Source organism: Anabrus simplex, chromosome 6 (genome assembly GCF_040414725.1).
Source record: "Anabrus simplex isolate iqAnaSimp1 chromosome 6, ASM4041472v1, whole genome shotgun sequence".
Lineage (NCBI taxonomy): Eukaryota > Metazoa > Arthropoda > Insecta > Orthoptera > Tettigoniidae > Anabrus > Anabrus simplex.
The window spans coordinates 249,777,002-249,803,760 of NC_090270.1; the positions used below are offsets into that span (position 1 = coordinate 249,777,002).

At 40.4% G+C, this 26,759-nt stretch overlaps 1 protein-coding gene across 2 annotated transcripts in view; it reads right to left on the reverse strand.

Annotated features, from left to right (window-relative positions):
• The window catches only part of LOC136876410 (transmembrane protein 234 homolog), a 59,133-nt gene that overhangs the window by 14,359 nt on the left and 18,015 nt on the right, over positions 1-26,759 (reverse strand). For both annotated transcript variants that reach the window (XM_067150360.1, XM_068228417.1), the window contains exon 2: positions 18,543-18,694. In XM_067150360.1, coding sequence (XP_067006461.1) covers positions 18,543-18,694 — 152 coding nt within the window. The remainder of the gene's footprint in view (positions 1-18,542; positions 18,695-26,759) is intronic.

The following is a 26,759-nucleotide window of genomic DNA, read 5'->3' on the forward strand; positions in this document are numbered from 1 at the left end:
TGTTGTTGTTGTTGTTGTTGTTGTTGTTGTTGTTGTTGTTGTTGTTGTTGTTGTTGTTGTTGTTGTTGTTGTTGTTGTTGTTGTTGGACCACTTGGGTCTTTCCAAATTCACTTTCTCTTTGAAGGTTGTACTGTTTGGTTCTTGTGATCTGCCCAGTACCTTTTCATTCATTCCGATCATAATTTTCTCAATTCGTCTGAAATTCCTATAGCCCTTTTATGTGTCATTTCTGTTGAAAATTTGTGATTCTTAAGAAGGAAGTTATTTTTGTTCTCTCCATCTGCTATCTCAAATCCAATTACATTGAGATCTTGCTGAATTTTGTAGATCCATTGTCCTTCTATCTTCCTTCCAAGATTTCTCATCACTAGTTGTTGAAAAATCTGATTTCCTAGCAGTTGTAAGATGTGAAAGAAAAGAGATTATTTTCTTCTTCATTGTGCTGGTAATTGGGTCAATCTCTCGACAGAGAGTTTCATTAGGAAGGATTTTCCAGATTCCTTAGACCTACTATTTTTTTATTTATGCAAGTTCTGATGATGTTTCTTCTTTCAGTTTTGAGGAGCTGATCAGTTCTTTTCTTCATTTTTCAAAAATTTGGAACAGGGTTTCACAAGTGTAAGTGGGTTCTGCGAGAGTTACACCGTATATTTTATTGAGAAACTCAATGATTTTCCAGACATTCTGGATTACCACAAGGACAAAGTTTAACAACATTTAAAAAAATAAATTTGAACATTAAAATTGTTTGATAAATAATTATAAAAATTCAAAAAATAATAACACAATATAATAATCTATAGCATTAAACATTTGGACATACAAAAAAATAATTAAAGAACAATACATTCGTTATTAGGACATTAACGGGAATATAAAGGGAACTACAGTGAATACAGATGTGATTTTAAAATATAGAAAGATCCTCGTAAAGCAGCGATTACCAAAAGATTGATTCTGGACTTCTGTAAGTAGAATATGTTCCAGAAATTAATGAAAAAACGATTTATAGTGCCATGTACTCCTACCATTAAACCAAATACTTCCAGCTTTTCTAAATGGTACTTTTCACTGTAAAATTCTATTGTAGATGTTCCTCTTTTCAACGTTAATCTCCTCAGGCTGGCCAATGTGATGCTCTATTCTGACTGTGGGATCGATTATATAACCTTTCTTGCTGTCGTGTTTAAAGGCTATCGTGTCAATTCTTCTGGTGCTCCTGTTTGTTGACATGCTGTAACCTTCTTTGTAAACAATATAAACCTTTCCACGAAGCTCTTCAGCAATGAATGATCTTATTTTATGATGGCAGACATTTCTTAATGAATCACCATAAGGGCAGATTCCCAAGACGTGACCCAGTGTTTCATTCTCTCCGCCACATCTTCGATGACCATATGTATGTTAGGTAAAGGTTATAGTTTACACCACAGATGTCTTTTGATCTGTGGCAGAGTACTATTCGCGAAACTTTTCTTGAGCCCAATTTTTACGGAGTGAGGAGTAAGGAGGGAGCACTGACGGTTCCGATTATACTGCCAACTGGATGGAAATGAAATCTGAATTGAATCGATAATATGATCGATCGATATGAATTTTCTAAACATTCATTATCTTACACCAACAACTCTATCACACATACATTATTTAACATTATATAACACTTGTCGATGCGAATCTTGTTCCTAGCATGATTTATATAGTTTGGCTTTGCTGTGTAAACAACATCAGTACTAGTTCATAAAGTATATGCCAGATGTCGCACAGCGATGCATAGTTTGTGTTTCAAAGGTTGCCAATACGGATGTCGAAGATAACCGAGGTCTATCGATTCAGCACTAGGGAGCCCAGGGCTCAAGAAAACGTTTGTGTATAGTATGTATGAATATCAAGTATGGTCATTAATAATATCCTGTATTCATCCTCTTCTCACCCCCCCAAAACATAGATCAGCTGATATTATGGCTACAAGGATGCTGAAAAGACAAGAAACTCAACAACCCCAGGAGGAAGAGTACAAACCAAAATTGTGCCTTGAGTACTACAATGGTTTGAAGGGGAATTAGAAATTAAATTCTTGACATCTGCATTCTCAAAGCTTTTGTTGCAAAAACTTGCTGATGAAAGAACTTAGTGATGGTTTTAATGGACATCAAGAAGGCCTACGACAGTGTGCCTAGAGAGATAACCTGAGAATGCCAAGAAGGTATAGGTGTGCCAAACTTCCTGACTAATAAAGTGAAGGTGTTCTATCAAAAGTGCTTACGCTGTGTCCAAGTAGGGGATGGAAGATTACATTAGTTTGAAACCAAAAGAGGGAAGTGCCTTGTCACCGCTCCTGTTCATCACTGTCATAAATCGGATCATAAAATCCATCAAAGAGCATAAATAAATAAAAATAAAAAAAGCCAACATTAACTCAAATAAAACCTGCACCCCAATTTCGTGCCTCAATTTTTTTTTTTTAATTTGCGGGTATTATTCGCGTAAATACTTTTCCTGGAGGGAACTCTGTTACAATCTGTTTCTAACCTCAAATACCTTTTGGAAGTGTCATTTCAAACGATAACACAGTAAACCAAGAAATACTTAATAGGGCTCAAAAAGCTTCTCAATTTTATTTTCAAGTGAGAAATCTACTCTGGGATGATAAAATGCCCCAGAATGCAAAATTGACCATGTTTTATACCTATTTCATCCCAATTCTCACATATGGACTTGAAACCTGTACCCTGCATAACAAGGCAAATAGTAAAATCCAGTCAACAGAAATTAAATTCATCAGAACAATGAACCAAAAGACCAGGAAGGACAAGATTTGAAATGAAGCAAACAAAAAGGAGGCTGGCATCAAAATACCTGTTACCAAGCTTCTGGGAAGACACAGGTTACAATGGTGTAGACATGTTACGAGGATGGACAGAATGAGAACAGCAAGGAATTACTGTGACAGAGAAGTGAAAGGGGAGAGGCCAGTTGGGAGGCCAAGAAATCGATGGATAGACACAGTGAAATTGGAGGTCAGCAAGAGGAATGCCAAGTGGGAGGACATAGAAGAACAGAAACTATACTTTGACAGGAAGAAGTGGCGAGCGCTTGTACACCACACCCAGGAAACTGGAGCAGGAAAATGATGATGATGATGATGATGATGATTTAAAAAGAGGAGTCCTTAAAATATAAAGCTTCAGGAAAAAGAGCCTATTTAATTTAGTACAGGTCCCTGAGTGGAGGAACTGCCACTGAAATCGAGCAGGGCAGCATCTGTTCTCCAGCTTAAGGATGGCTGCAAAATGCATCTGTTCTGCAGGTCGGAGATAGTCTCATTGAAACCTGGCAGTTATGTATCAAATACCTTTGGGTGTGGCAAGCCGACTATAATAATAAGCTATACGAAGCGTTGAAACGGATCAGGAGTACCCTACAAGCGACGTGCATATCTTGTGTCTCTAAGGAGGTGCAAAAAGTTGATGAAGGTCAATGATCCACTGCCCAGCCCATGAGCTCCCTGGATAAGTTTTATGGAAGAAGAAGAAGAAGAAGAAGAAGAAGAAGAAGAAGAAGAAGAAGTAACAAAATGGATACCTGGTAAGATAATAAAATGAGAAGGATAGAGAACTAGTGCAAATTATTTTTTTCAATATTTCGTTCGGATGACTTGAGGGGAAAATGTTAAAGTGCGCAAGGTGGCATTTTTAAGCATTCATGTTTTCCAAAATCATAGAGGTTGCATTGAAAATAATGCGACAGGTATAAGGAAAGGCAATACAATTTCACCAAATTATCAGCGAGGTAAACATGATAATCATCCAAAAAAATATACTGAAGAAGATACTGAAGGTGTTAGGCTATTCATAAAACAACTTCCCACCTATGAAAGCCACTACTGAAGAAGAAACCCACAGAAACAATTTATGACAATGGATTGTACAGTAGAATTATGCTTCATTAAATACAAGGAGGAGTGCATTAAAAAAAACAGACAGTATGTTTTGAGTGATACATTTTGCCACATTTTCATAGAATTTAATATATCCTTCAAGTCTCCAAAGTGTGACGCATGTCATGAGTGTGACTCAATTAACATTTCTCTGCAGCAAGCAAAAAATGAAAATGACTTCCATGTCATAAGACAGATAACTCAGAAGCAAGAGCTTCACCATGCGAGCTGAGGCTGGTCAGGATGCAATTAAAACAACTACTGAATCTGGAAGGTAACCAGGAATATATGTAATAACGTTTGACTTGCAGCAGGCTCTTCTAACACCTAAACTATCGACGGGCCCAACATTTTACAAAAAGAAAATCTTCTGCAATAACTTCAGTTTCATACTTGTTCCGACAACCAGGAATATTTTTATCTCTGGGATGAAAGCACTGCTGGATGAGGAGCAGACAAAATCGCAAGCTGTTTACTGAAACACTTTGACCTACATAATATTTCTGGTTCCCAGCTTCTTGCTATTTCAGACAACTGTTGGGGCCAGAATAAAAATTGGACTATAGTTGCGGCATGGTATAGGCTTCTGGCAAAATGCATCTGTGCACATTTTTCCTCAAGTTGGCCACACGTTGTTGCCATCCGACAGGGACTTCGGCATCGTAGAATAACATGTACAGAACTGTTACCAGTTTGTGTACTCTCCTAGTCAATGGATGAATATCCTTGAAAGATGTCAAAAGAAAAAAAAAATGTTCATTGTGCATGCCATAACTTGAACAGATATCATTAATGTTTCTGAGCTGAGAGAAGCATTTATCCAGATAAGTGTATCAGATGGATTTGGTATACAAAATTTTGTAAGATTTGAACTTTCTGCAGAGAACCCTAGTGTTATGTAAGCATCTGAACAATACAGTGGTAATCTTGAATCTATCTCCCTGAGGAAGAAAGGTCAACCAACAAACTTTTTAGAAGTTTCAGCAATCCCTTAGGTTTGAAATATGATGGCCTGCTTATCCAGAGTACTATAAGACCTTGAAAACAGAGAATGAAACAAACTGATCAAGTATACTCAAACTGTTTCATATCCAAGACTTTCATGTAAACACTGTTATCTAGCTCCAGTAATGCAATTACTTCTGGAAAAGGTTTCTAGAAGTGCATGAAAAAATATTAGATGTACAGTACTTTCTGTGTGTTAATCATTTGTAATGTGTCTGATTCAGATATTTTGAATTAAAGATATATTACAAAGCAAATTGGAAACCATCAGTATTTTTATAAACCTTCTCATTGCACTTCCCAACAAAATGTAAAATGTCAGTTACCATTATTTATACCCGAACGCCTCAAATATATCATCATCAACATTTCTTCACTCCAGCAAGCTGAGGTGCAGTTGTGTATGAGCCTCTTCCAATTTGCCTGTCCATCCACAGTTCATATATGCGATGCCAGTTGACATCGCTAATTTCAAGGTCCTTGAAAATCTGCTTCTCGCAAACACCAAAAGGTCTTCCGCCTGGTCTCTTCCCAGGAATACTGCAGTCAATGTATGCTCGAGGAGTCCTGTGGGGATCCATTATTTTCATGTGACCACATACCACCACAATCTCTTCAGTTCTCAGGTCTCCAGCAGGCTTCTTTCCAATCCAAGCTGCTGTCTGATACCCACATTCCTTATTGTATCCATTTTTGTTTTTTGTAGACAAAATGAAGGAACTTAATTTCTGTTGCCTGAAGACAACCCTTTGTTGATCCAGTAAGTGCCGCTGCTTTCAGAGCACCTGTCAATTTAGGTACCACATATATTCAGTACAAGCTGATCTTGGAAAGTAACGGAAATGTTTCATCCCACAGTATTTGACATATAGCGTGATAGAGTCTGGAAGCTTCCTGTATTCTGTTATTAATCTCTTGAAATAATTATAAAATATAGTAAAATATGCATTTATAATGATCAATCAAAACCATGTTCACGTTTGTAAAATCTAGAAATGTGTTTCATTTACCGTAAGTTCGTAGACAAGGACCAGGATAAAATGATGCTGTTACAGAAATAGGAGTCCTATTTATAAATGTCAAATCTTTAAAGAAATAAGAAGTCTATCCCTCAAATGAGTCCACATAAAAATACTAACATGCTTTTTAATCCTCAAAAGCCAAGATTCTATTGCAACTTTTTACGTTCTAACCGTACACCACCCTCTAGGTCCCCGGTACGACCTAGGGATGATGAGGTCAATAACCTTACCCACCAGGGTGAGAGTAGGAGAGAGAGGAAAAAGGGCAGAGAGAGAGAGAGAGAGAGAGAGAGAGAGAGAGAGAGAGATAGAGACCCTGGTGAGAAGGTTGTCAGCGTGTCCGCCCCAAAATAGGAGTTATAGCGAACACGAGGGAGAACCAAGGGCACAAGAAAACGACAACAAAGGTCAGAGCATAATAAAACAACAGGAAACCATAGAAATTACCAAAGGATGAAGATACCACACTTACCGGAAGCAGCGGAGGAAGACGACTTAAGGCCGTGGAAGCTAATGCTCAATAAAATCGGTGACAGTGCTCCACCGAACGTGGCGAATGAAAACCAACACTTAAAAAAATTAAAGAACTTTAATTGTAAAGGTAAATTGGAGGCAACAAATTAAACCTTTAAGTTGATAAAACCTGTGTTTATTTTAAGAAGTAAAACCAAAATCAATAAATAAATTCAACGTAAGGTTGAAAAAGGGGAAAAGTAAATAACAATTAATAAAAGGAATCAGACATTACCCGATATAGCTTAAAAGAAAAATTAATTCATTAGTGATTAACAATTAAAGTAAATAAATATTCTTTAACAGATAATAAATTATAATTATTATGAAAACAACAAAGAAAAGAAAGGATGACCTCCGTACCTAATAAAATGTGATCTGAAAACAACGGAAAACCAATTGACTTCCTTACATAAATACTACCTTGAATAAAAATGTGATCGATCACGGATAATTAATAAATTAATTAAAAATACCCTACTCAGTTAACAAGGTTTTCAATTAGATTGTTTTTCAACGCGGCCGCTTCTCATAATTACCAAAATTAAAACGTTCAGTTTTCACCAAGGACAGTTTCCAAGACATATAGAATTTTACGTAGAAAAACACCACCACCCGGGGCAAGGAAAGGTAACACAACTTTAAAGGGTGGTCAAAATAAATTAAATAACATTTAAAACAGTAAACGATACACTCAACTCAGTAATATATAATTCAAGATCCACACAGGCTCCATGCGCCAGACTACATCAACAACCGACAACAATCACCACACAAATCCGTTGCCAAGGTAACCACAAAAACAAAAGCAACGCCTCCCAAAAACAAGGAGGTAAACAGGCAAGAGAAATTAATTCACGGAAAACCCCGGAAGGGGGAGGGGAGAAGAAAACATACCAAACGAATGGGAAAACAAAACACAGGAAAGCAAACAGAAACCCGAAGAAAGTTAAGCCCGCAATCTTGGAGACTGTACCTTGGTTCACAAGGAAAGTTACAATTTAAGATGCCAAAAAACCTCATTTTAATTTTAAATTAAATATTCCAATTCAGTTCACTGTGGACCTTCCACATTACTGTGATTAGTTGCCGAAACTGTTTTTCAGATTTTCATAACAGCACACGCCAATAGGTACCAGTTTAACGACGAAAATTTAAATCTTTATTATTATTATTATTATTTTTCCAATGTTTCCTGAAATCTTTGAAAATATCAAAATCCTCTTCTTGACGACGCTTAAAATGTTTCAAACACTAGTACATACCTTTGGTGATGAAGAAATTGTGAGAAATTCAAACCTGGCCATTGTTAACGAAGAATGCGGTCGTGAAGACAGCACACAAGACCTTGTTAGCGAGTATCCAGAAGAAATATAGTTGAACAAATATGATCAGATGAAATGGTAGGAGGTCTCCAACTAGTTCTGCCGGGGAACATCCCCGTTAATGCACTAATCACGGCGGTTTTAAGGTAATTCACCACTGCATAGCGCAGCACACAATCACACACGCGCTCATGATGGCTGGCTCAAGCGAACTGGCTCTCGCGTCAGACGCGAGGAGGAAGCAAGTCTCTTGGTAGCCGGCGGGCGCATGCGCAGTTACGCGCAACCACACGGAGCCAGGACAATGGCGCGCAGCATACATTAGCTTAAAAAAGGGTATTTTGGCGAACAGCCAATTGACACAGATATTCCAGGGCACAAGGCCAGTCCAAAAAGGTTATAAAGGGAGGCTCACACAATTTAATATCGTCTCAGCCCTCCCGCCCCGAAACGACGACAAAATCTCATGCATATGCCATCAATGATGTGGTAGTCACACATATACTAAATTTGGGCGAAGTATTCCAACAGAAAACGACCACCAAGATTAACTAGTTTTAGTTAGGAGTTCGCATGACCAGGTTAATAGTTTAAGACACAGTTCCATATCACATTGTTTTTAGAAATAACTGGCGGGGTGCGATCAACATCAGTGTCCAGAAACGTTAACCGAGCACTCAGAAAATCACCAGAGTAATGTTTTTCACCAAATAGAGAGCACAATGACCAGAGTTCACCAAATATTCAGGTCCACCCGATACACTTTGGTTCAATGCATCACACAATGATATAGTTTTTGACACACGAGCCAGTTCACCTTTGAGGTTTGGCAACTCTTACACAAATCACAGATATACTGACCAAAATCAAACGAAAACCACATGATTCTTAGTCCACGCATTCAGGTTACTTTCCAAAGCACGGTGGTAAATTAATTTTTTTTTTAATGCACGAATACCTTTACAAGTCTCCTTGGATATTAAGGAAATGCATGATCTCGTGTTGCAAAAAGGTGACAATAGGGGAAAGAAACGCACCGGAAGACCCGGATGGGGGCAAAACCACAAGAAGAGGGAGAAAAAAAAGGACAAACCAGGAAATTAAAAGTAGGTGAGTTTTCAGTTACAAGGATCGATAGATCCGCCAATTAACTTTACATTATGCTAGTTACCAGCAAACTAGCTGAAGCCCAGAGCTTTCCACTTGGTCCGATTTAGCACCGAAGGAAAAGAAAGGTCCATTCAACGACAATTTAGAAACCAATGGGAAACTACATAAAATATACAAGGTTACTCTACCACGAAGGATACTACAATGACACGTAGAGAAACAATTAACAAGAACACATAGAAACATCGGGTACAAACCAACACTTAATACCAACCGGGACAAAGACAGATATCCCGAATAGATCAAGAAAATAACGGAAAGGAAAGCAGTAATATTACTCAAGCACAAATCACCCCAAGAAAAATATATAAATAAAGGTACAGGACCACTCCAAGAATAGACGTCCTGGGAACATATGGTTTAGAATAGCAGGAGTTAAACTAAGAGGACACATGAATGACCTATCAAATTACACTTTTAGATATTGGAGTGACACACACACACAACCACGGAGTGGCGAACTCGTCAATCGGTCCAAGGGTCAAGAACGAGGGGTTGAACAAAATACAAACCACACTGGGATCGGCAACTTATCCTAGTTCACCAACAAAACACAGGGAAGGATACAAGCATAGAAAACTAATATTTGAACAGACCAACGGAAAACCATCAGTGGAAAGAGGGACGCAGAAACCACTCGAGTCACAGAGAGGTAAGACAGGCAACAGTAGACTCGACGGGCAATTAGGAGACTCCTATAGGTTACCAGATGGAAAAATCGCGATCAGTCAGTCATCCGTAACGGCCACATCAAAGTACAACTACAAGAAATAAAAGCACGAGGCAACGTGGTACAGAATAGTAACCACAAACCTAATTCTGCGTGAGGAAGAAAAAGTCGAAAATCCCAGAGCCAACAGAAAACTAAGAATTGCCCACCCGAAGGTGTACCTCCTCGGAGTAGTGGATACAAAACCAACAGCCAAATCTACCGTGACACAGAGGTAAATTAAAGGACAAATAACGTCCCAACCAAGGTGTCTTGACAGCCAAACAACGTAATCCCAAACACGATTACATAAATAATGACAAGCTAGCAACACGGGTTACTCATAGAGAGATAAAGGACAGCTATCCTCAACGCATGCTCACAGACCACAAACAAAAACAGCACAATACTAAGCAGAAATTACAATAGCAAACCCGGTACAGATTAAGGACTAGGTCCATCCCACAGAAGCACAAAAGGAGAAATATCCTCAGGAAGGAAGTCCGACAGTACCACCGAAAACTCTACACGCCAACCGGTAGATAAGGAAAATTACACAACGTTACAAACGGTCCACAATTCAAAAGGATCCTAACAACTCACAACAACATTACCAAGTTACAACACAGGAGATACAACCACAATGCTGGCAGGAGTGCACAAACCGAACGCCCACAGAAAAATCGGAAACAGTTTCTACATAACCCCAAAACGACCCCCAAAATCAACGGTTAGGAAGATAAATTCAGCCCAAAACCCATTACAGGAAAAATAATATAGAGGGTTCACGCATAGAATACCACTTTTAGAGCAGCCGCAAAGAGTGCCCAAAAGGAGGAGTGTCAGATCACTCAATCATGGATGAATACAACTTCAGTATCCGGAAAAGAAACACCGTTAAGACACGCGGTCCATGCAGAAGGCAAGCAGGGAACCTTTCCGACACCAATAGATCGTAACAGGCCACAATCAGAAATTGTACAATGCTAAAATGGCACAAATAGCAACCCAATCATGACTAAGCACCACACATCTCCAGACACACACAAAATGAAAGGATGACAAAATGGTAAACACTCAGGCACCAGACACACTCCCTCACATTCCATCCCAAGCACACCATAGCTCAGCAATGATTAAGTCACAAGATGATCGAAGGGTTCAGCGGAGGGAATCCGATGCGGAGCCACAGAAGAAATAAGTCTTTGAAATTACATACTAAACGCCTAGAGAAAACAGAGGGACCAACAAGACACAATTTAAGTTAGATGTCATCAGATTTCCCCAATGGAACCTCGGTAGCGCACCACACAAGCATAAGGTTAGATAACGAGGATATCTAACCCACGGTTTTAATACCACCATCACAAGACAATTAAGGAAAGACAATTTCTAACTACAAGGATCCACGCCTAGAAACAGTAAAATACCAGGAGTACAAAATTAGAATCACCAATACAAGGCACAGAAAGGACCAGATTGACTCGCTCGCCATCCCACAGCGTGTGCTAAATTCACTAACGTTACAGGTCAGTTACCAAAGGCGCATCCATCCAGCGGAAGATGCGGTACAATTTGCCAGATCAACCAGGTTTAACTTGAGAAACATGAACGCGCCTAATTCGTTTTGCTACAGGGTCACTTACCAAAATAGAAACGGGAGACAAGAACTCCAACACAGTGCACGGGCCTTGGTACCTAGGGGCAAGTTTTGCCGAAAACTTATTCACGGCCTTACTCATTGGGTAGCACTTAACATACACCAGATCACCAACATTGAATTTTGACGGTTTCCTACCCTTATCATACTGCCTTTTGACCTTTTCGTATGACACGGCTAGATTCCTTTTTGCTTCGTTCCAGATCTTTTGAACATCATTAGGCCTAGATAGGTCTGGGAGAAGATCTTCAATACATAGAAGGTTAGACATAGGGGAGTACGGGGTATAGCCAAACATTAAAGACATAGGCGTCTTACCATGGGACTCATGAGTAGCGGAATTAAAAGCATGGGCCAACCAATGCAGACAGGAGTCCCATTTGGACTGGTTGTCATGATGATACGCTATCAACGCAGACTTTAAGTTCCGATTCAACCTCTCTGCATAAGAAGGATTTGGGTAGTAAGGAATAGTGGTGACATGGGAAATGCCCAACTCAAACAGATACCTTTTGAAGGAGTTACTGGTGAAAGAACTAGCATTGTCAGATACCAAGAACTTAGGTGGGCCAAATGATGCAAAGATGGAATTTAGACAGGAGATAGAGGTACGTGAATTAGTGGACCTGGTGGGGAAGATCCAACAGAACCGGGAGAAGGCATCTATACAGACAAAAATGTGGGTGTTTCCCGAGGAAGATCGGGGGAGGGGACCAACGAAATCGATGAACAGTCGTTCCATGGGGCGCGACGCTTGTGATGAAGACAATAATCCCACCCGATTATTCAAATTAGGTTTGCTGATGGCGCAAGATTTACAAGATTTGACCATGTTCCTGATATCGCTATCCATTTTCTTCCAAACAAAGAATTGCCTGATTTTCAGACGAGTTTTGAAATTTCCTAGATGACCGCCAAGGGGTGAACAGTGGTAATATTTGAAAATGACAGGTATCAGAACCTTTGGAACGACAATTTTGGAATTATGGTCCTTGCGACCCTTACAACAGAGAACGCCCTTAGATAAGGAGTAAGGTTTTACTTCGATCCCACTGCTGATTGTATCAATGATCCTTTTCAGATCCAGATCAGTTTTCTGATGATCTCCAATTTCTTGGTACAGCAACGGGGAATCGGTGAGGATGGCACTAACTCCAACGGTATTGACAGCAAGTTCATCGACACACGGGTTGGCTTCCGCACAAGAATTACCTTCAAACATCCTGCTCAAGCCATCGGCAATGACGTTCTCAGACCCACGAATGTGGCGAACATTGAAATTAAAGGATGAGATCCGTAATGCCCATCTAGTTATCCTACCGGTCCTTTTTGGTCGGTTCAACACCCAAGAAAGAGCCTGATTATCGGTCTCCAGATCAAAGTTGATGTGTTCAATGAATGATCGAAATTTTTCCAGTGCAAACAGCACAGCTAGACACTCTAGTTCATAAATGGAGTACTTAGACTCCAGATCATTGAGGACCCTGGATACGTAGGCCACCGGCCTACGCCCATCTTCATGTTCTTGTAACAGAACGCCAGCAATAGCACGCCCGGAGGCATCAGTTTGGACAATGAAACGTTTCTCAAAATCAGGAATAGCTAACAAAGGTGCATTAGTCAATGCGACCTTCAATGAATTGAAAGCTTCCTCCTGGGCTTTACCCCAAGTAAATTTTACATTCTTTCTCCTAAGGTCGTTCAACGGGGCAGCCACTTCAGCAAAGTTAGGGATGAATTTTCTAAAAAAATTGACCATACCAATGAATCGAGCAATGCCCTTGACATCTTTGGGAGGTGGAAAATCCCTAATGGCTTGAGTTCTGGAATGATCTATGGAAACGCCTTCAGAAGAAACTACATGTCCCAAGAAAAACATACTGGGTCTGGCAAAAGCTACCTTTGATAACTTCACAGTAAGGCCGGCTTTTCTTAACCGTAGCAATACTTCCCTGACGTGCACCATATGTTCCTCGAAGGTATTCGAATAAATTACCAAATCGTCCAGGTAATTAAAGACATAGCTGAACTTAATGTCAGAGAGAATGGAATTTAACAACCTCGACAACACGGCTGCTCCACAACTGAGCCCGAACGGAAGCCTGAGGAACTCATACAAGTTCCAGTCGGTGATGAAGGCAGTGAGGGGAATTGATCTCTTCGATAAAGGCACTTGATAATATGCCTGGTTCAAATCCAGGACAGTGAAAAATTTCGCACCTGAGAACCATCCAAAACAAGTATGAAGGTCGGGTAGAGGAATAGATTGGAGTACAATCTTACTATTTAGGACCCTATAGTCAATCACAGCACGATAACCACCAGAAGGTTTGGGTACCAAGAACACAGGGGACGCGTACGGGGAAGCTGAAGGTCTGATCACTCCGTCTCTCTCCATTTGCTCAATGATTTTCTTTAGTTCCAACATACGGGGTGGGGAAAGGCGGTAAGGAGGGGATCGAACAGGCTGCAGGTCAGACAACTCAATATCATACTCGAGTACGTCAGTCAAGCCTAACTTGCTAGTGAACACATCGGGAAATTCCTTGCAAAGATCACGAACTTGCCATGCTTCGGCATCTCCTAAATGATTCAGGTCAAGCCGATCAATGTCACTAGACTCATCTGACTCAGGATAACCCGCACACAAAACTTTAGGCATTTTCAAGGGAACGTTAATCAATTCAAATTTCAGGTCAGGAGAAAATTTAAAAAAGAAATTTCGACACTGAGGATCCAAAACAACACCGGCCCAAGATAGAAAATTGGTACCCAGAATAATGTTACATGATAAATTGGATGTCACCAAGCACTTGATCTTCCAAGTGAAATTCCCAATCCTCAACTTGACCTTCACAGTACCCAAAATATTTAAAAACTGACAATTAGCCGAAACACATCTTAGATTAGTGGGTTTTATTTCCAGAAGTTTACACGAGGATTTCTTTTGACAATACCAGGCATAATTCATCAAGCATACTACGCTTCCAGTATCAAGAAGGGCATCTACGGGTTCATTATTAACTTCGACAAATGTGCACGTGCCAGAGGAGGGGGCATGAGCAGAAATACTATTGCACATAGGGGGACACACCGGTTTTTTACGAGTTTCAGGGTTTACAAACTTAGTATGGGCAGACCTTGCCCTTTCCCTTTCTAGTCATTGAGTACCATTTCTGTCTACCAAGGGGCAATTTCTTTTAACATGCTGTCTAGAGCCACAGGAATAGCAAGTGCCTGGACCACGTCTAACGTCAGGACAGGAGTTTCTAAGATGATTTCGGGACCCACAGTTGTAACATTTACGGGCATTCACTACTTTAGGTGTTGACGGAAGGACGGGACAGTTGGTAGTAGTAGGGGGAGGGAAATTCACAGGTCTGGAGGCATCCCCATGTTTGACATCTTCGGCAAAGGAACAGGCCTCTTCCAATTCTTGAAAGGTAGTAGGGCAACGGGTTAAGGAAAGATAGGAGCGGTACGCAGGAGATATTCCTTTTAAAATTCTGGAGACCATTTCACTTTCTGGCACAGAAATTCTAAAAACCTTGCAAAAGAATCGCACTAGCACATAGGTTAGCAGGTTCTCATGCAGGAACTGGGTCCGGAAACAGTGTTGGGGCACAAGACTTTGGAGAGCAAGAGAGGGAATAAATTTGGAAAGGACTAGTTCATGAAAGGTGCTAATCGATAAATTTTTAGAGATAGCTTCAGAAATTTCTCTCTTTAGGATCCCTTCACAATGACGGAAGAGGGCGCAGAAAATCCCCAAATCATCGACTGAGTACACATTACCAGTCTCAGTCAACTCCACCAGAAACCGTAGGAATCGAATACACTCATCGATAGAATTTACAGAAAAGGACTTCACTCCACGAAAAACTTCCTTTAAACAGTTAGGCGATGACGTCGAATTTAGCTTAGAGACTAGGCTTTCCAGTAAAGGAGCAGTCACACAACACAGACCCTGGGCATGGGTCGAGGACGCAATTTGGTGGGAAGGGACACTCAGGGCAGGTACAGTAAGGTTAAGTCCAGTGGAAATAGAACAATTCTCCATATCTCTGTTAATTAACAGCAAATCTAAATCAGAGGTGATGCCAGAAACCACCGTTAACAATCTAGCACATTCTGACACAAAAACAGAATCAGGCTTAATGGATAATATATCCTGAATTCGGCCCGAGTAGTGGTCAGCTCTGGCCCTCAGCCGGTTTACTTGGGCTTTGGACGGAGGCAATTCAATAAACTCTTCACGAATAATGTTAATTTCGTTAAGATTGTCACAGATTAAGTTAAGGTACTCACCCACTCGACTCCTGTCAATAGAAAATACATTAATGGGGACCTGGGAGTTGGCTGATAGCAAGGCAGCGCATTCAGCGACAGTACGGGCAGGTTCAAGGCCACGAACGGATAACTCGTACTCCAATTCGGCACGACGCAGGAAGGAGGGGGTCGTAACGGCACGCGCCATGGTAGCAAACATGGAACAAAATAATTTAAAAAATTACACAAGATCCTTGCACTCCCTTTCACAATAGTTATTGACAATAACACTTTTAGTTTCTTAGTCTTTGATTTCCATCCACCAACATTCGCCACAGCACTGCACCAAGCAAGGGTAGGAGGGGAGGAAAGTTAGGCTGCACAAGGCAGAAACAACAGAGATAAGGCAGCAGAGCAACAACAACAACAACAACAGGTCTGCTACCACTCAAATCGGGTTCAGAACAACAGTGGAACAACAAACAACCACCGCTCTGATACCACTCTAACCGTACACCACCCTCTAGGTCCCCGGTACGACCTAGGGATGATGAGGTCAATAACCTTACCCACCAGGGTGAGAGTAGGAGAGAGAGGAAAAAGGGCAGAGAGAGAGAGAGAGAGAGAGAGAGAGAGAGAGAGAGAGAGAGAGAGAGATAGAGACCCTGGTGAGAAGGTTGTCAGCGTGTCCGCCCCAAAATAGGAGTTATAGCGAACACGAGGGAGAACCAAGGGCACAAGAAAACGACAACAAAGGTCAGAGCATAATAAAACAACAGGAAACCATAGAAATTACCAAAGGATGAAGATACCACACTTACCGGAAGCAGCGGAGGAAGACGACTTAAGGCCGTGGAAGCTAATGCTCAATAAAATCGGTGACAGTGCTCCACCGAATGTGGCGAATGAAAACCAACACTTAAAAAAATTAAAGAACTTTAATTGTAAAGGTAAATTGGAGGCAACAAATTAAACCTTTAAGTTGATAAAACCTGTGTTTATTTTAAGAAGTAAAACCAAAATCAATAAATAAATTCAACGTAAGGTTGAAAAAGGGGAAAAGTAAATAACAATTAATAAAAGGAATCAGACATTACCCGATATAGCTTAAAAGAAAAATTAATTCATTAGTGATTAACAATTAAAGTAAATAAATATTCTTTAACAGATAATAAATTATAATTATTATGAAAACAACAAAGAAAAGAAAGGATGACCTCCGTACCTAATAAAATGTGATCTGAAAACAACGGAAAACCAATTGACTTCCTTACATAAATACTACCTTGAATAAAAATGTGATCGATCACGGATAATTAATAAATTAATTAAAAATACCCTACTTAGTTAACAAGGTTTTCAATTAGATTGTTTTTCAACGCGGCCGCTTCTCATAATTACCAAAATTAAAACGTTCAGTTTTCACCAAGGACAGTTTCCAAGACATATAGAATTTTACGTAGAAAAACACCACCATCCGGGGCAAGGAAAGGTAACACAACTTTAAAGGGTGGTCAAAATAAATTAAATAACATTTAAAACAGTAAACGATACACTCAACTCAGTAATATATAATTCAAGATCCACACAGGCTCCATGCGCCAGACTACATCAACAACCGACAACAATCACCACACAAATCCGTTGCCAAGGTAACCACAAAAACAAAAGCAACGCCTCCCAAAAACAAGGAGGTAAACAGGCAAGAGAAATTAATTCACGGAAAACCCCGGAAGGGGGAGGAGAGAAGAAAACATACCAAACGAATGGGAAAACAAAACACAGGAAAGCAAACAGAAACCCGAAGAAAGTTAAGCCCGCAATCTTGGAGACTGTACCTTGGTTCACAAGGAAAGTTACAATTTAAGATGCCAAAAAACCTCATTTTAATTTTAAATTAAATATTCCAATTCAGTTCACTGTGGACCTTCCACATTACTGTGATTAGTTGCCGAAACTGTTTTTCAGATTTTCATAACAGCACACGCCAATAGGTACCAGTTTAACGACGAAAATTTAAATCTTTATTATTATTATTATTATTATTATTTTTCCAATGTTTCCTGAAATCTTTGAAAATATCAAAATCCTCTTCTTGACGACGCTTAAAATGTTTCAAACACTGGTACATACCTTTGGTGATGAAGAAATTGTGAGAAATTCAAACCTGGCCATTGTTAACGAAGAATGCGGTCGTGAAGCCAGCACACAAGACCTTGTTAGCGAGTATCCAGAAGAAATATAGTTGAACAAATATGATCAGATGAAATGGTAGGAGGTCTCCAACTAGTTCTGCCGGGGAACATCCCCGTTAATGCACTAATCACGGCGGTTTTAAGGTAATTCACCACTGCATAGCGCAGCACACAATCACACACGCGCTCATGATGGCTGGCTCAAGCGAACTGGCTCTCGCGTCAGACGCGAGGAGGAAGCAAGTCTCTTGGTAGCCGGTGGGCGCATGCGCAGTTACGCGCAACCACACGGAGCCAGGACAATGGCGCGCAGCATACATTAGCTTAAAAAAGGGTATTTTGGCGAACAACCAATTGACACAGATATTCCAGGGCACAAGGCCAGTCCAAAAAGGTTATAAAGGGAGGCTCACACAATTTAATATCATCTCAACGTTACTGGTTTTACATTGCAACGACACTGTCAGGTCATATGGTGACGAACAGATAGGACAGGGCTGGAACAGAGAAGGAAGTAATTATGGCTTTAATTAAGGTATAGCCCCAGCACTTGTCTGGTGTGAAAATGGGAAACCACAGAAAACCATCTTCAGGGCTGTCGGCAGTGGGGTTTGAACCCATTATCTTCCGCATACATTCTGATAGCTATATAACCCAATACACACAGCCAACTACTCGGTCTATTGCAACAATTCACTAGTTAAGTATCACTGATGTGTAGAGAAAAAATTACCTTCCAGTTTCCAAGCAGGAACAGGAGCTCCTTTACAAACTGGAGGACGACGTTACGTGCTTTCACCTTCTCCAATCCAGTGCATCCTTTCTTTATCAGAGGATTCGTTGCACCCCAGAACACACCTACCAATACTAGACTGCAGTACACCTCTAGAACAGAAAAAAGAATTTAAACAGTTTTCTTGAAACCATCATGGAGAGAAAACATTTCTTTTATAACAGTGAGATATAAATTACTGTTATTTATAATATTTTATTATCCAAATTTACTCCTTTTTAGAGGAATTTTCACTTATGTCAAGTATCAACTACCAAGAGATTGAGCTCAGTTGCAGAACTGTATTTACAATGTGTTTATACAATACAACCTCATTAACATGAAATCCGCCAGGTTGAGTGGGTCAGACGGTTGACCCCAACTTGGCAGGTTCGATCCTGGCTCAGTCCGGTGGTATTCAAAGGTACTCTTTTCACCGCAGATATCCCCAAAGTTAGTGTCTTGGTGGATGCAAACAGTATGGCAGTGTGGATAATTTTGCTGATAATTTCTAAATAATGAAGTTTATTAATTTTCACTCAGGTATACTCTTTATTTTTGCTTGTGGTTAAGCGACCCTTGACATTGGTATGGGAGAATGGAGATATATAAAGAGCCTTGAGAACATGAAACCGTAAATCTGACCTAAGCCTAGTTGGCTCCTGCCCGCAATTAGTGAAAGAAAGGAACAAAGATTCCGAAAGAGAACCGCTCAATATGTCGGTAGTTGTCGCAAGAGGAAATCCATCATAAACCTGTGACTGTAGGGTGTCTGGTGCCAGATATCACACCTGTTGTATTATGTTAATAGATCTATCTGTTTCAATACCTTGGGTATAATATAGTAAAATATTTGCAATATCCACAGTTAACAATTCGCGGATGTGGATGAAGAAAGTGCAGATGCAGAGTGAGTGCGGATAATATTTTGTATATCCATGCAGGGCTCTAATTTTAGAGTACTTGTGCCTTTTACAGTATATGACACTACATAAATAACTGTTAAGATACTCAAAGTAATTTTCTGGATAAAATTTTTAGTATGTTTTGCTGTCGCTCAAGGGAATAAAAGTGCCTTGTCACTTCATGACCAGATGTATTTGCAGCTTCAGTAAACTCAGCGAAAGAGTACAAAATTCTAAATGTGGTTAAAATTTCCTTGTGGCTAGGTGGAATTACATCATTATCCTGATCACTAGCGCTACCTCATACATTAACAACAATCTCTTAATCTTCAATAGTGTTCTTTCTTTAAATGCGCACATTATTGAAATAAGTTTGTAGGGAAAGCCTACAAGCCGATGCTGACTCTGTAACATCCATGATTGTCGATCATTTTTGCTATAGTTCATTCCACATTAAGAAAACAGTATTGTTCTTATGACAACAGGGTTGCCATATCGAGCGGCTCTGCTCAATACCATCACGGGAAAACGGCAGTACATAAATGTGTGAAATTCAGCATTTACGTTCAAGATAAAAAGCGGAGGAAACTAAGCTCCAAATTATTTTTATGAACTAAAGGGGATGGGGAGGGGGAGGGGGGAGGTTACAGGGGCTATTTTTGGTTTGTACAGAATAAGAGGTAAACCACGGCAGATAAACATCCTCAGCACTGAAGTATAAGGCAAATTGGGGAAGAAAATAGAAAAACATTTTTTATGGGCTCGAGGGGTGACGGATGCATTTATTTGCATTTAATAAATTTCCCCAGGCAATGCAGGGTACTACTGTGCTGTCCTATCGCTCACAAAAAACAACAGCAAAAATTAAATGCAGTCGTGAAGAAAAGTGGTAAAATTAAAATGTGCTTAAGAAAGAACAGCTAAATAACAAAACCAAGCATAAATAAAACACATGGCAATTTTTATCAGTACAAGTTATGCCATGGCATATCCCTGCACACCACAACACCAAAATTTTCAGTAACAGCTTCTGTACAGTAGAAAATAATAGAACACACACAAATACTATGCAATATACAACCAACTCTCACTCAAAAAAAAAACCCGTGGCACTACAGCTGCCAAGCGACCGCTGCTCAGCTCGAAGACCTGCAGGTTACGAGGTGTCATGTGGTCAGCACGACGAATCCTCTCGGCCGTTATTCTTGGCTTTCGAGACTGGGGCCGCTATCTCATCGTCAGATAGCTCCTCAATTCTAATCATGTAGGCTGAGTGGACCTCGAATCAGCCCTCAGGTCCAGGTAAAAATCCCTGACCTGGCATCGAACCTGGGGCCTCCGAGTAAGAGGCAGGCACTACCCCTACACCACGGGGCCGGCCAACTCTCACTCAACGCAAGACAAGACAAATACGCACTGAATTAAAGCCTGAATACACACACGCAACAAATAAATACTGTAGATGACTTCACTACAGAAGTGAAATGCCGGTGGTTCACAGAGTGAGGGACTACACGATGCTTGTACCAGACCAACACAGAAGAAGGAAAATGAAGGAAGGCAATAAAGCAATGGCTGTTCCTGCGAATTCCTTCGAATAAATTTATGAAAAAGAAAATTTTAAGTAGTTACAGTATTTTAATAACTCACAGGCAAAAATGCCTCATCCTCTTTATCTGTCTTTCATAATACATTACAAAGTACAGTATAATATCCCTTAATCGCAAGAAATTATATATGTTTCAGAGGGGGTGTGTTCACTCCTTGTAGGCCCATAAGAGCAATACTGTTTTCCTAACGTGGAATGAGCTTTAGTGGTTTAATGTAGCACTAACACATTGAAGGTTTTTGGCAATGCAAGACTGGTAAAGGATTGGGAAGGTAGCGGCCATGGCCTTAACTACGTTACAGCCCCACCATTTGCCTGGTGTGAAAATGAGAAACCACAGAAAACTATCTTCAGGACTGCCGATGGTGGGATTGAACCCACTATCTCCCAAATGCAAGCTCACAGCTACGTGACCCTAACTGCAAGGCCAACTCGCTCGGTGAGTGTCAATCTAATTGCACCAAGAAATGTCAATTTTAATCCTCTTACAGTTTGACATCCAAATAAACTATAGTTTGACAACGGTTTGTGTTCCTACCAGAAAAACAACTTAAAAAGCAACAAATAGTGTCAGTGGTCCACGTTAACTGAGATATAATGGTGCAGGAGGCAAAAAAAAAAAAAAAAGTTCATAGTTCGTGGTAACCAAAATTCATGTTAACCGAGAAGACTGTCCATAAGAAATAATACACTCTCTGCCGGGACCAAAATTTTGTACATGTTAACCGAGTGTTCGTCTTAGGTGAGTTTGTATTCATGAGGTTTTACACACACGGAAATTATACTTAACAATAGTTTTTGGTAACTATGACCATGGCAGAGTACATCTATGCACTATACGACTGCTAACAATGCTATCCGTTTGTCCTTTTACCAAGTAGATCCTCTGATAAAACGTATTCTATGTTTAAAGCTTTTTCAGAGAGTAAGGGAGATAAGCAGATTAGATCTTCTTTTATCGTGACACTTCTAACAATGTCCTACAGCAGTTCTTGTGATAACATAACAGTTCTTTTTTTTCTTTTCGCTAGTTGTTTTACGTCGCACCGACACAGATAGGTCTTACGGCGACGACGGGACAGGAGAGGGCTAGGAGTGGGAAGGAAGCGGCCGTGGCCTTAATTAAGGTACAGCCCCAGCATTTGCCTGGTGTGAAAATGAGAAACCACGGAAAACCATTTTCAGGGCTGCCGACAGTGGGGTTCGAACCTACTATCTCCCGAATACTGGATACTGGCCGCACTTAAGCGACTGCAGCTATCAAGCTCGGTACATAACAGTTCAGGAACTCAGGAGCAGAAGGGTGGATGTCCACTGTTTACAAGAAATGAGTATTGGTGGTGGTGGTTATTGTTATAAGAGGAAGTACAACTGGAACTGGGCAACCATCTAATCAGTGGGAAAAATGAAAGGGGTCCGATACTTTGAGAAATGAAGGTATCGGCTAAAGAAAGACAAGGGCCATAAAGGGCATGAAAATGAAAGAACCTCTAGCTCTCATGAACCTAATACCGTCGCGGTTAGAAAAGAACAAGAGTTGACCAAGGGAGGTCGGATAGGAAAGAGGAAAGTGAGGAGCCTGGCACAAGTGAGTGGAAACAATGCCAGAACTCAGTAAGGGCTTCGTGGTCACCAAACCAATGCTCCCAAGTTAAGAGCCCCTTGCCCCATTTTAGTTGCCTCTTACGACAGGCATTGGATTTATATGGATGTTGTTCTACTGCCTTCATCCATGGGGGCAATTACTGTTACCATTTAACTTCAAAATACATAGCTCCTACTCTTAAATGCAATAGTATAACTTAATATTCTTTGAAAATAATTGAGTGTCAAGTAGAGCAACAATTACATGTCACAATTTTCACCACTTCACGATGGAGTAAAGTCTCTGAAACGCGTAGTGGAGTAAATCATTTAATAAAACTTGTGACTGGTAATAGTTATCATTTCATAAAGAATTAACTCAGTCACAGATAAGGCCTTCCTTAAAAAAACATGGTTTTGTTTAAGATTACAAAATACAGTCCCCATATATGGAAGAAAGGAGGATGTCCAGTTGCAAATAATGGCTGTTTTAGCAAGTTATGAAACAGTTGAAGTCTACTATGAACAATGAGCCATAAAGGCTTAAGTCCCACATCTGCTGTTAATGTAGCTAAAGAGTTGTGGCTTAAGCAAATGCAATACTCTTAGCATATGTTTTCTCTCTCATGTAGTTTATAGGTTTATTTACTCAAAGTTAGTTTTGGCAGACTGAAGAGCCTAATAGTTACAATATATTTTTCATACAAACATAGCCTGAGAAGAAATATATTTTTAAAGGAGAGATGCTCACAAATATGCATGCCGGTATTGTTTCTTTAGGAGTCTTCTTGTTCTTTTAGGACACAGTTCTAAATGATACTGTCCACAGCTGCCACCACAAAACGTGACAATATAATCTTCTTCTGCCTTGCTTTGACCACTCTCTCCACATCGTCTATGTCAACTTCACTGAAATTTATCTTCATCCTATCCTGTATGACCTCTACCACCTTATAGATTAAATCAATCTTTCCTTCCTTCTCACCTTCCACACCATATATAAATATGGCTTTCTTCATTCTCTCCTGCCTGTACCCCTCTGCTTCTTTCTTGATCATCATCACCTCCTCTTCTAGATGTTTCACCTTCCCTCTTAATAACTCTATTTCTTTCTCATTGTTGCATGCTCTATTGTTCAATTCCTCAGTCTTCGTTTCTAACCATTTCTTCATGTTCCCTATCTCCTTTCTCTGTTTTTCCATCATGTCCTTTATTTCTTGCACCTTATCCCATTGACTATTTTCTTGTATTACTTCCACCGAGCTCGATAGCTGCAGTCGCTTAAGTGCGGCCAGTATCCAGTAATCGGGAGATAGTGGGTTCGAGCCCCACTGTCGGCAGCCCTGAAGATGGTTTTCCGTGGTTTCCCATTTTCACACCAGGCAAATGCCGGGGCTGTACCTTAATTAAGGCCACGGCCGCTTCCTTCCACTTCCTAGGCCTTTCCTATCCCATCGTCGCCAAAAGACCTATCTGTGTCGGTGCGATGTAAAACAAATAGCAAAAAAAAATAAAATAAAATTGTATTACTTCCTTCACTACCACCTTAAGTGATGCCAAATCTTCCATGATGAATTTGCCACTGGTATTTGGGCCTGGGTTTAATTCCAGCCCCCCAATGACTAGAAGCACAGCTAACACTGCTGCTACCAGCACCGCTTCACCCCATTTTACCTCCTCTTTTTTTATTGCCAGTCCATTCTTGGCCTCCTTCCTCTGCTTCAGCTGCCACCTCCCAATCGCAGCCCGGTACTGCTCGATACCAATCATATTTATGGCACGCACTATACAGAGCGACCACGCTCCTCACTTGCTCAAGCCAGACTGATATGTTAAAATAGGTATGAACTTTGCTGTGAAGAGCTGTATTGAAGTTTTTAGCTACAGCTTGTATATGCTTGTGTATGTAATTTATTCATCGAGAGCTTTTATAGCATTTATTGCTTTTTCTTATACGTGTTGTAGGCCTACCAGTAAAAGAGCCCGACTTTAAGATTTATTTTCAACGTAAGCATGGAATTAGTGTTGGGTCGCTCAGGAGCGAGTCGTTCCTGGTGAACGACTCTTTTTGTGGAGCGACTCCCCGCTCGCTCCTTTCAAAAGAGCGTACCGTTCAAACATAACACTCGCTCATACTGAGAGCGTCAAGAGAGAGAGTGAAGAGAACTTACCTTGAATTTCAACCAGCTCATCCCCCGAGCTCGCTCCGCTCCTCGCCATTCCGCTCTTCCCTCTCCAACTCCCGCTCCTTCGACACGTACACGTAACCAGTCTGTGTTTACCGCCACGTTTAAAACGACGTCCTTTGGCAACACACAGCGCCTGTCCAAATTCGCTATTCAACATTTGTTTCGTGCCAGTAAATTATCACTTTAAATGGAATGACGTAGTGTTTAATATGGTAAACTCATTCGGCTGCACTCTTATAATAATATTCTCAGGCATATAAAACTAGAAGCTAAAGTTTATGTACAAACTATTTACACAAAGTACATCACCCGAAATACACCACTCACTTAAATTAGAATTTAAAAATAAAATCTGGGACACTCGCTTTCCTGTGAGTCGGCTCCTTCTCTCAATTATAGTCTGTCCTGCTTTTGAAAAAAAAAATCTCTCCTAAGGCGCTGAAGTAGCGACTACACACAAACGCTTCAATGCCAGTTTGTGGAGAGAAGGGTACACATGTTGTCTTTCTGACCACCAAACAAGTGGATTTCCTTTCAGAGGCAACAATGGCTCTTGAAAGTTATCCACTTCAATTATCGCAGCTGATTTTTCGTGTGGACTCCGGACAAAACTCGAAACTTTAGCTGTGAATGGACTCCTTTCAGAGAGGGCAGTAGGAGAAACATCATCTGAGCTGACGGGAAGTTGGTGACTTTCACAGAAACGGATAAGTCTTTGTTTGCAGGAGTTATAACAACTCCTATCCGCGAAACCATGTAATTTAAAGCGCGGATCTACTGCTGTTGCCTCTGAAAATATGGCACTCTTTTTGATATTTGTAAACCTTACTGTAGGAGCTTCCAGTATCTTTTGAGCCATCTCCTGCACTTCCGTACACATTGCAAAGTTATTTACAAACTGGGCACACCATTGTCTAAGTGACTGGCTCAGCAGAATCACTTTAGAGGCTGTCACTTGTTTCTCACTGTTCATCTCTTCAGTGACCAGTTTGAAAGCTCTGAGTACTTCACAAACTGCTTGATCTTTTGGATGTCATCGCTATTTAGCTGCGGCAGATCAGGGTAGTTTAAGGCAATTGTTGAAATTAGAGCTCGTTGGACCTCAATAATCCTCTCGAGCATAACGAAGGTGGAATTCCACCTCGTTACCACATCTTGTTTAATACTCAAGACTGGTTCACCCATCTGCTCCTGCATTTTTCGCAGTTTGCCTTCAGCTTGTGAGCTGCGTTTGAAAAAGTCCACTTTTTTTTTTTCACTTTCGCAGTGATGTCTTTAACACAGTGGAGTTCGACTTCACAACTAAATTTAAATTATGGGCAAAACATGGGATTTGCCTCCAGGCTGTCTGATGTATTGCAGCCACAATATTTTCAGCGTTATCGCTAACAATACACACGATTTTAGTCTCCACTTTCCACTCACGAGCAACTCTTATGAGTTCTTCAGCCAAGTTTCGAGCCGTGTGCTTCTTGTAATGAAACATTCCAGTAGAACAGATACCAACTCGACTCCCTCGATGAAATGAGCCGTCACGGACAAGTAGGAATCGTTGTTCATAGAAGTCCAAGTCAGTAGGTAATGTCACATACAGTAGACTGCGGACTCCAATTGTTCTTTGACAAATTCTTTCGTCATATTATACAATTGTGGAAGAATTACTTGCGATAGAGTTTTTCTTTTAGGCAAATTATAAGCTTTATTGAGTTTATGAATCAGTGTCCTAATTTTTTTTACTTTCAACGATGCGGAATGGCAAGTAATTTTCCACAATTGACTCCAAAACTAAAATGTCAATTTCTCTACTGCTTTTGTTGGAAAGAGGTCGGTGCATCTATAGGAACTAATGGACGTCTGACCCGAATTCCGGTGGGGAGTTCCGCTTTGCTCA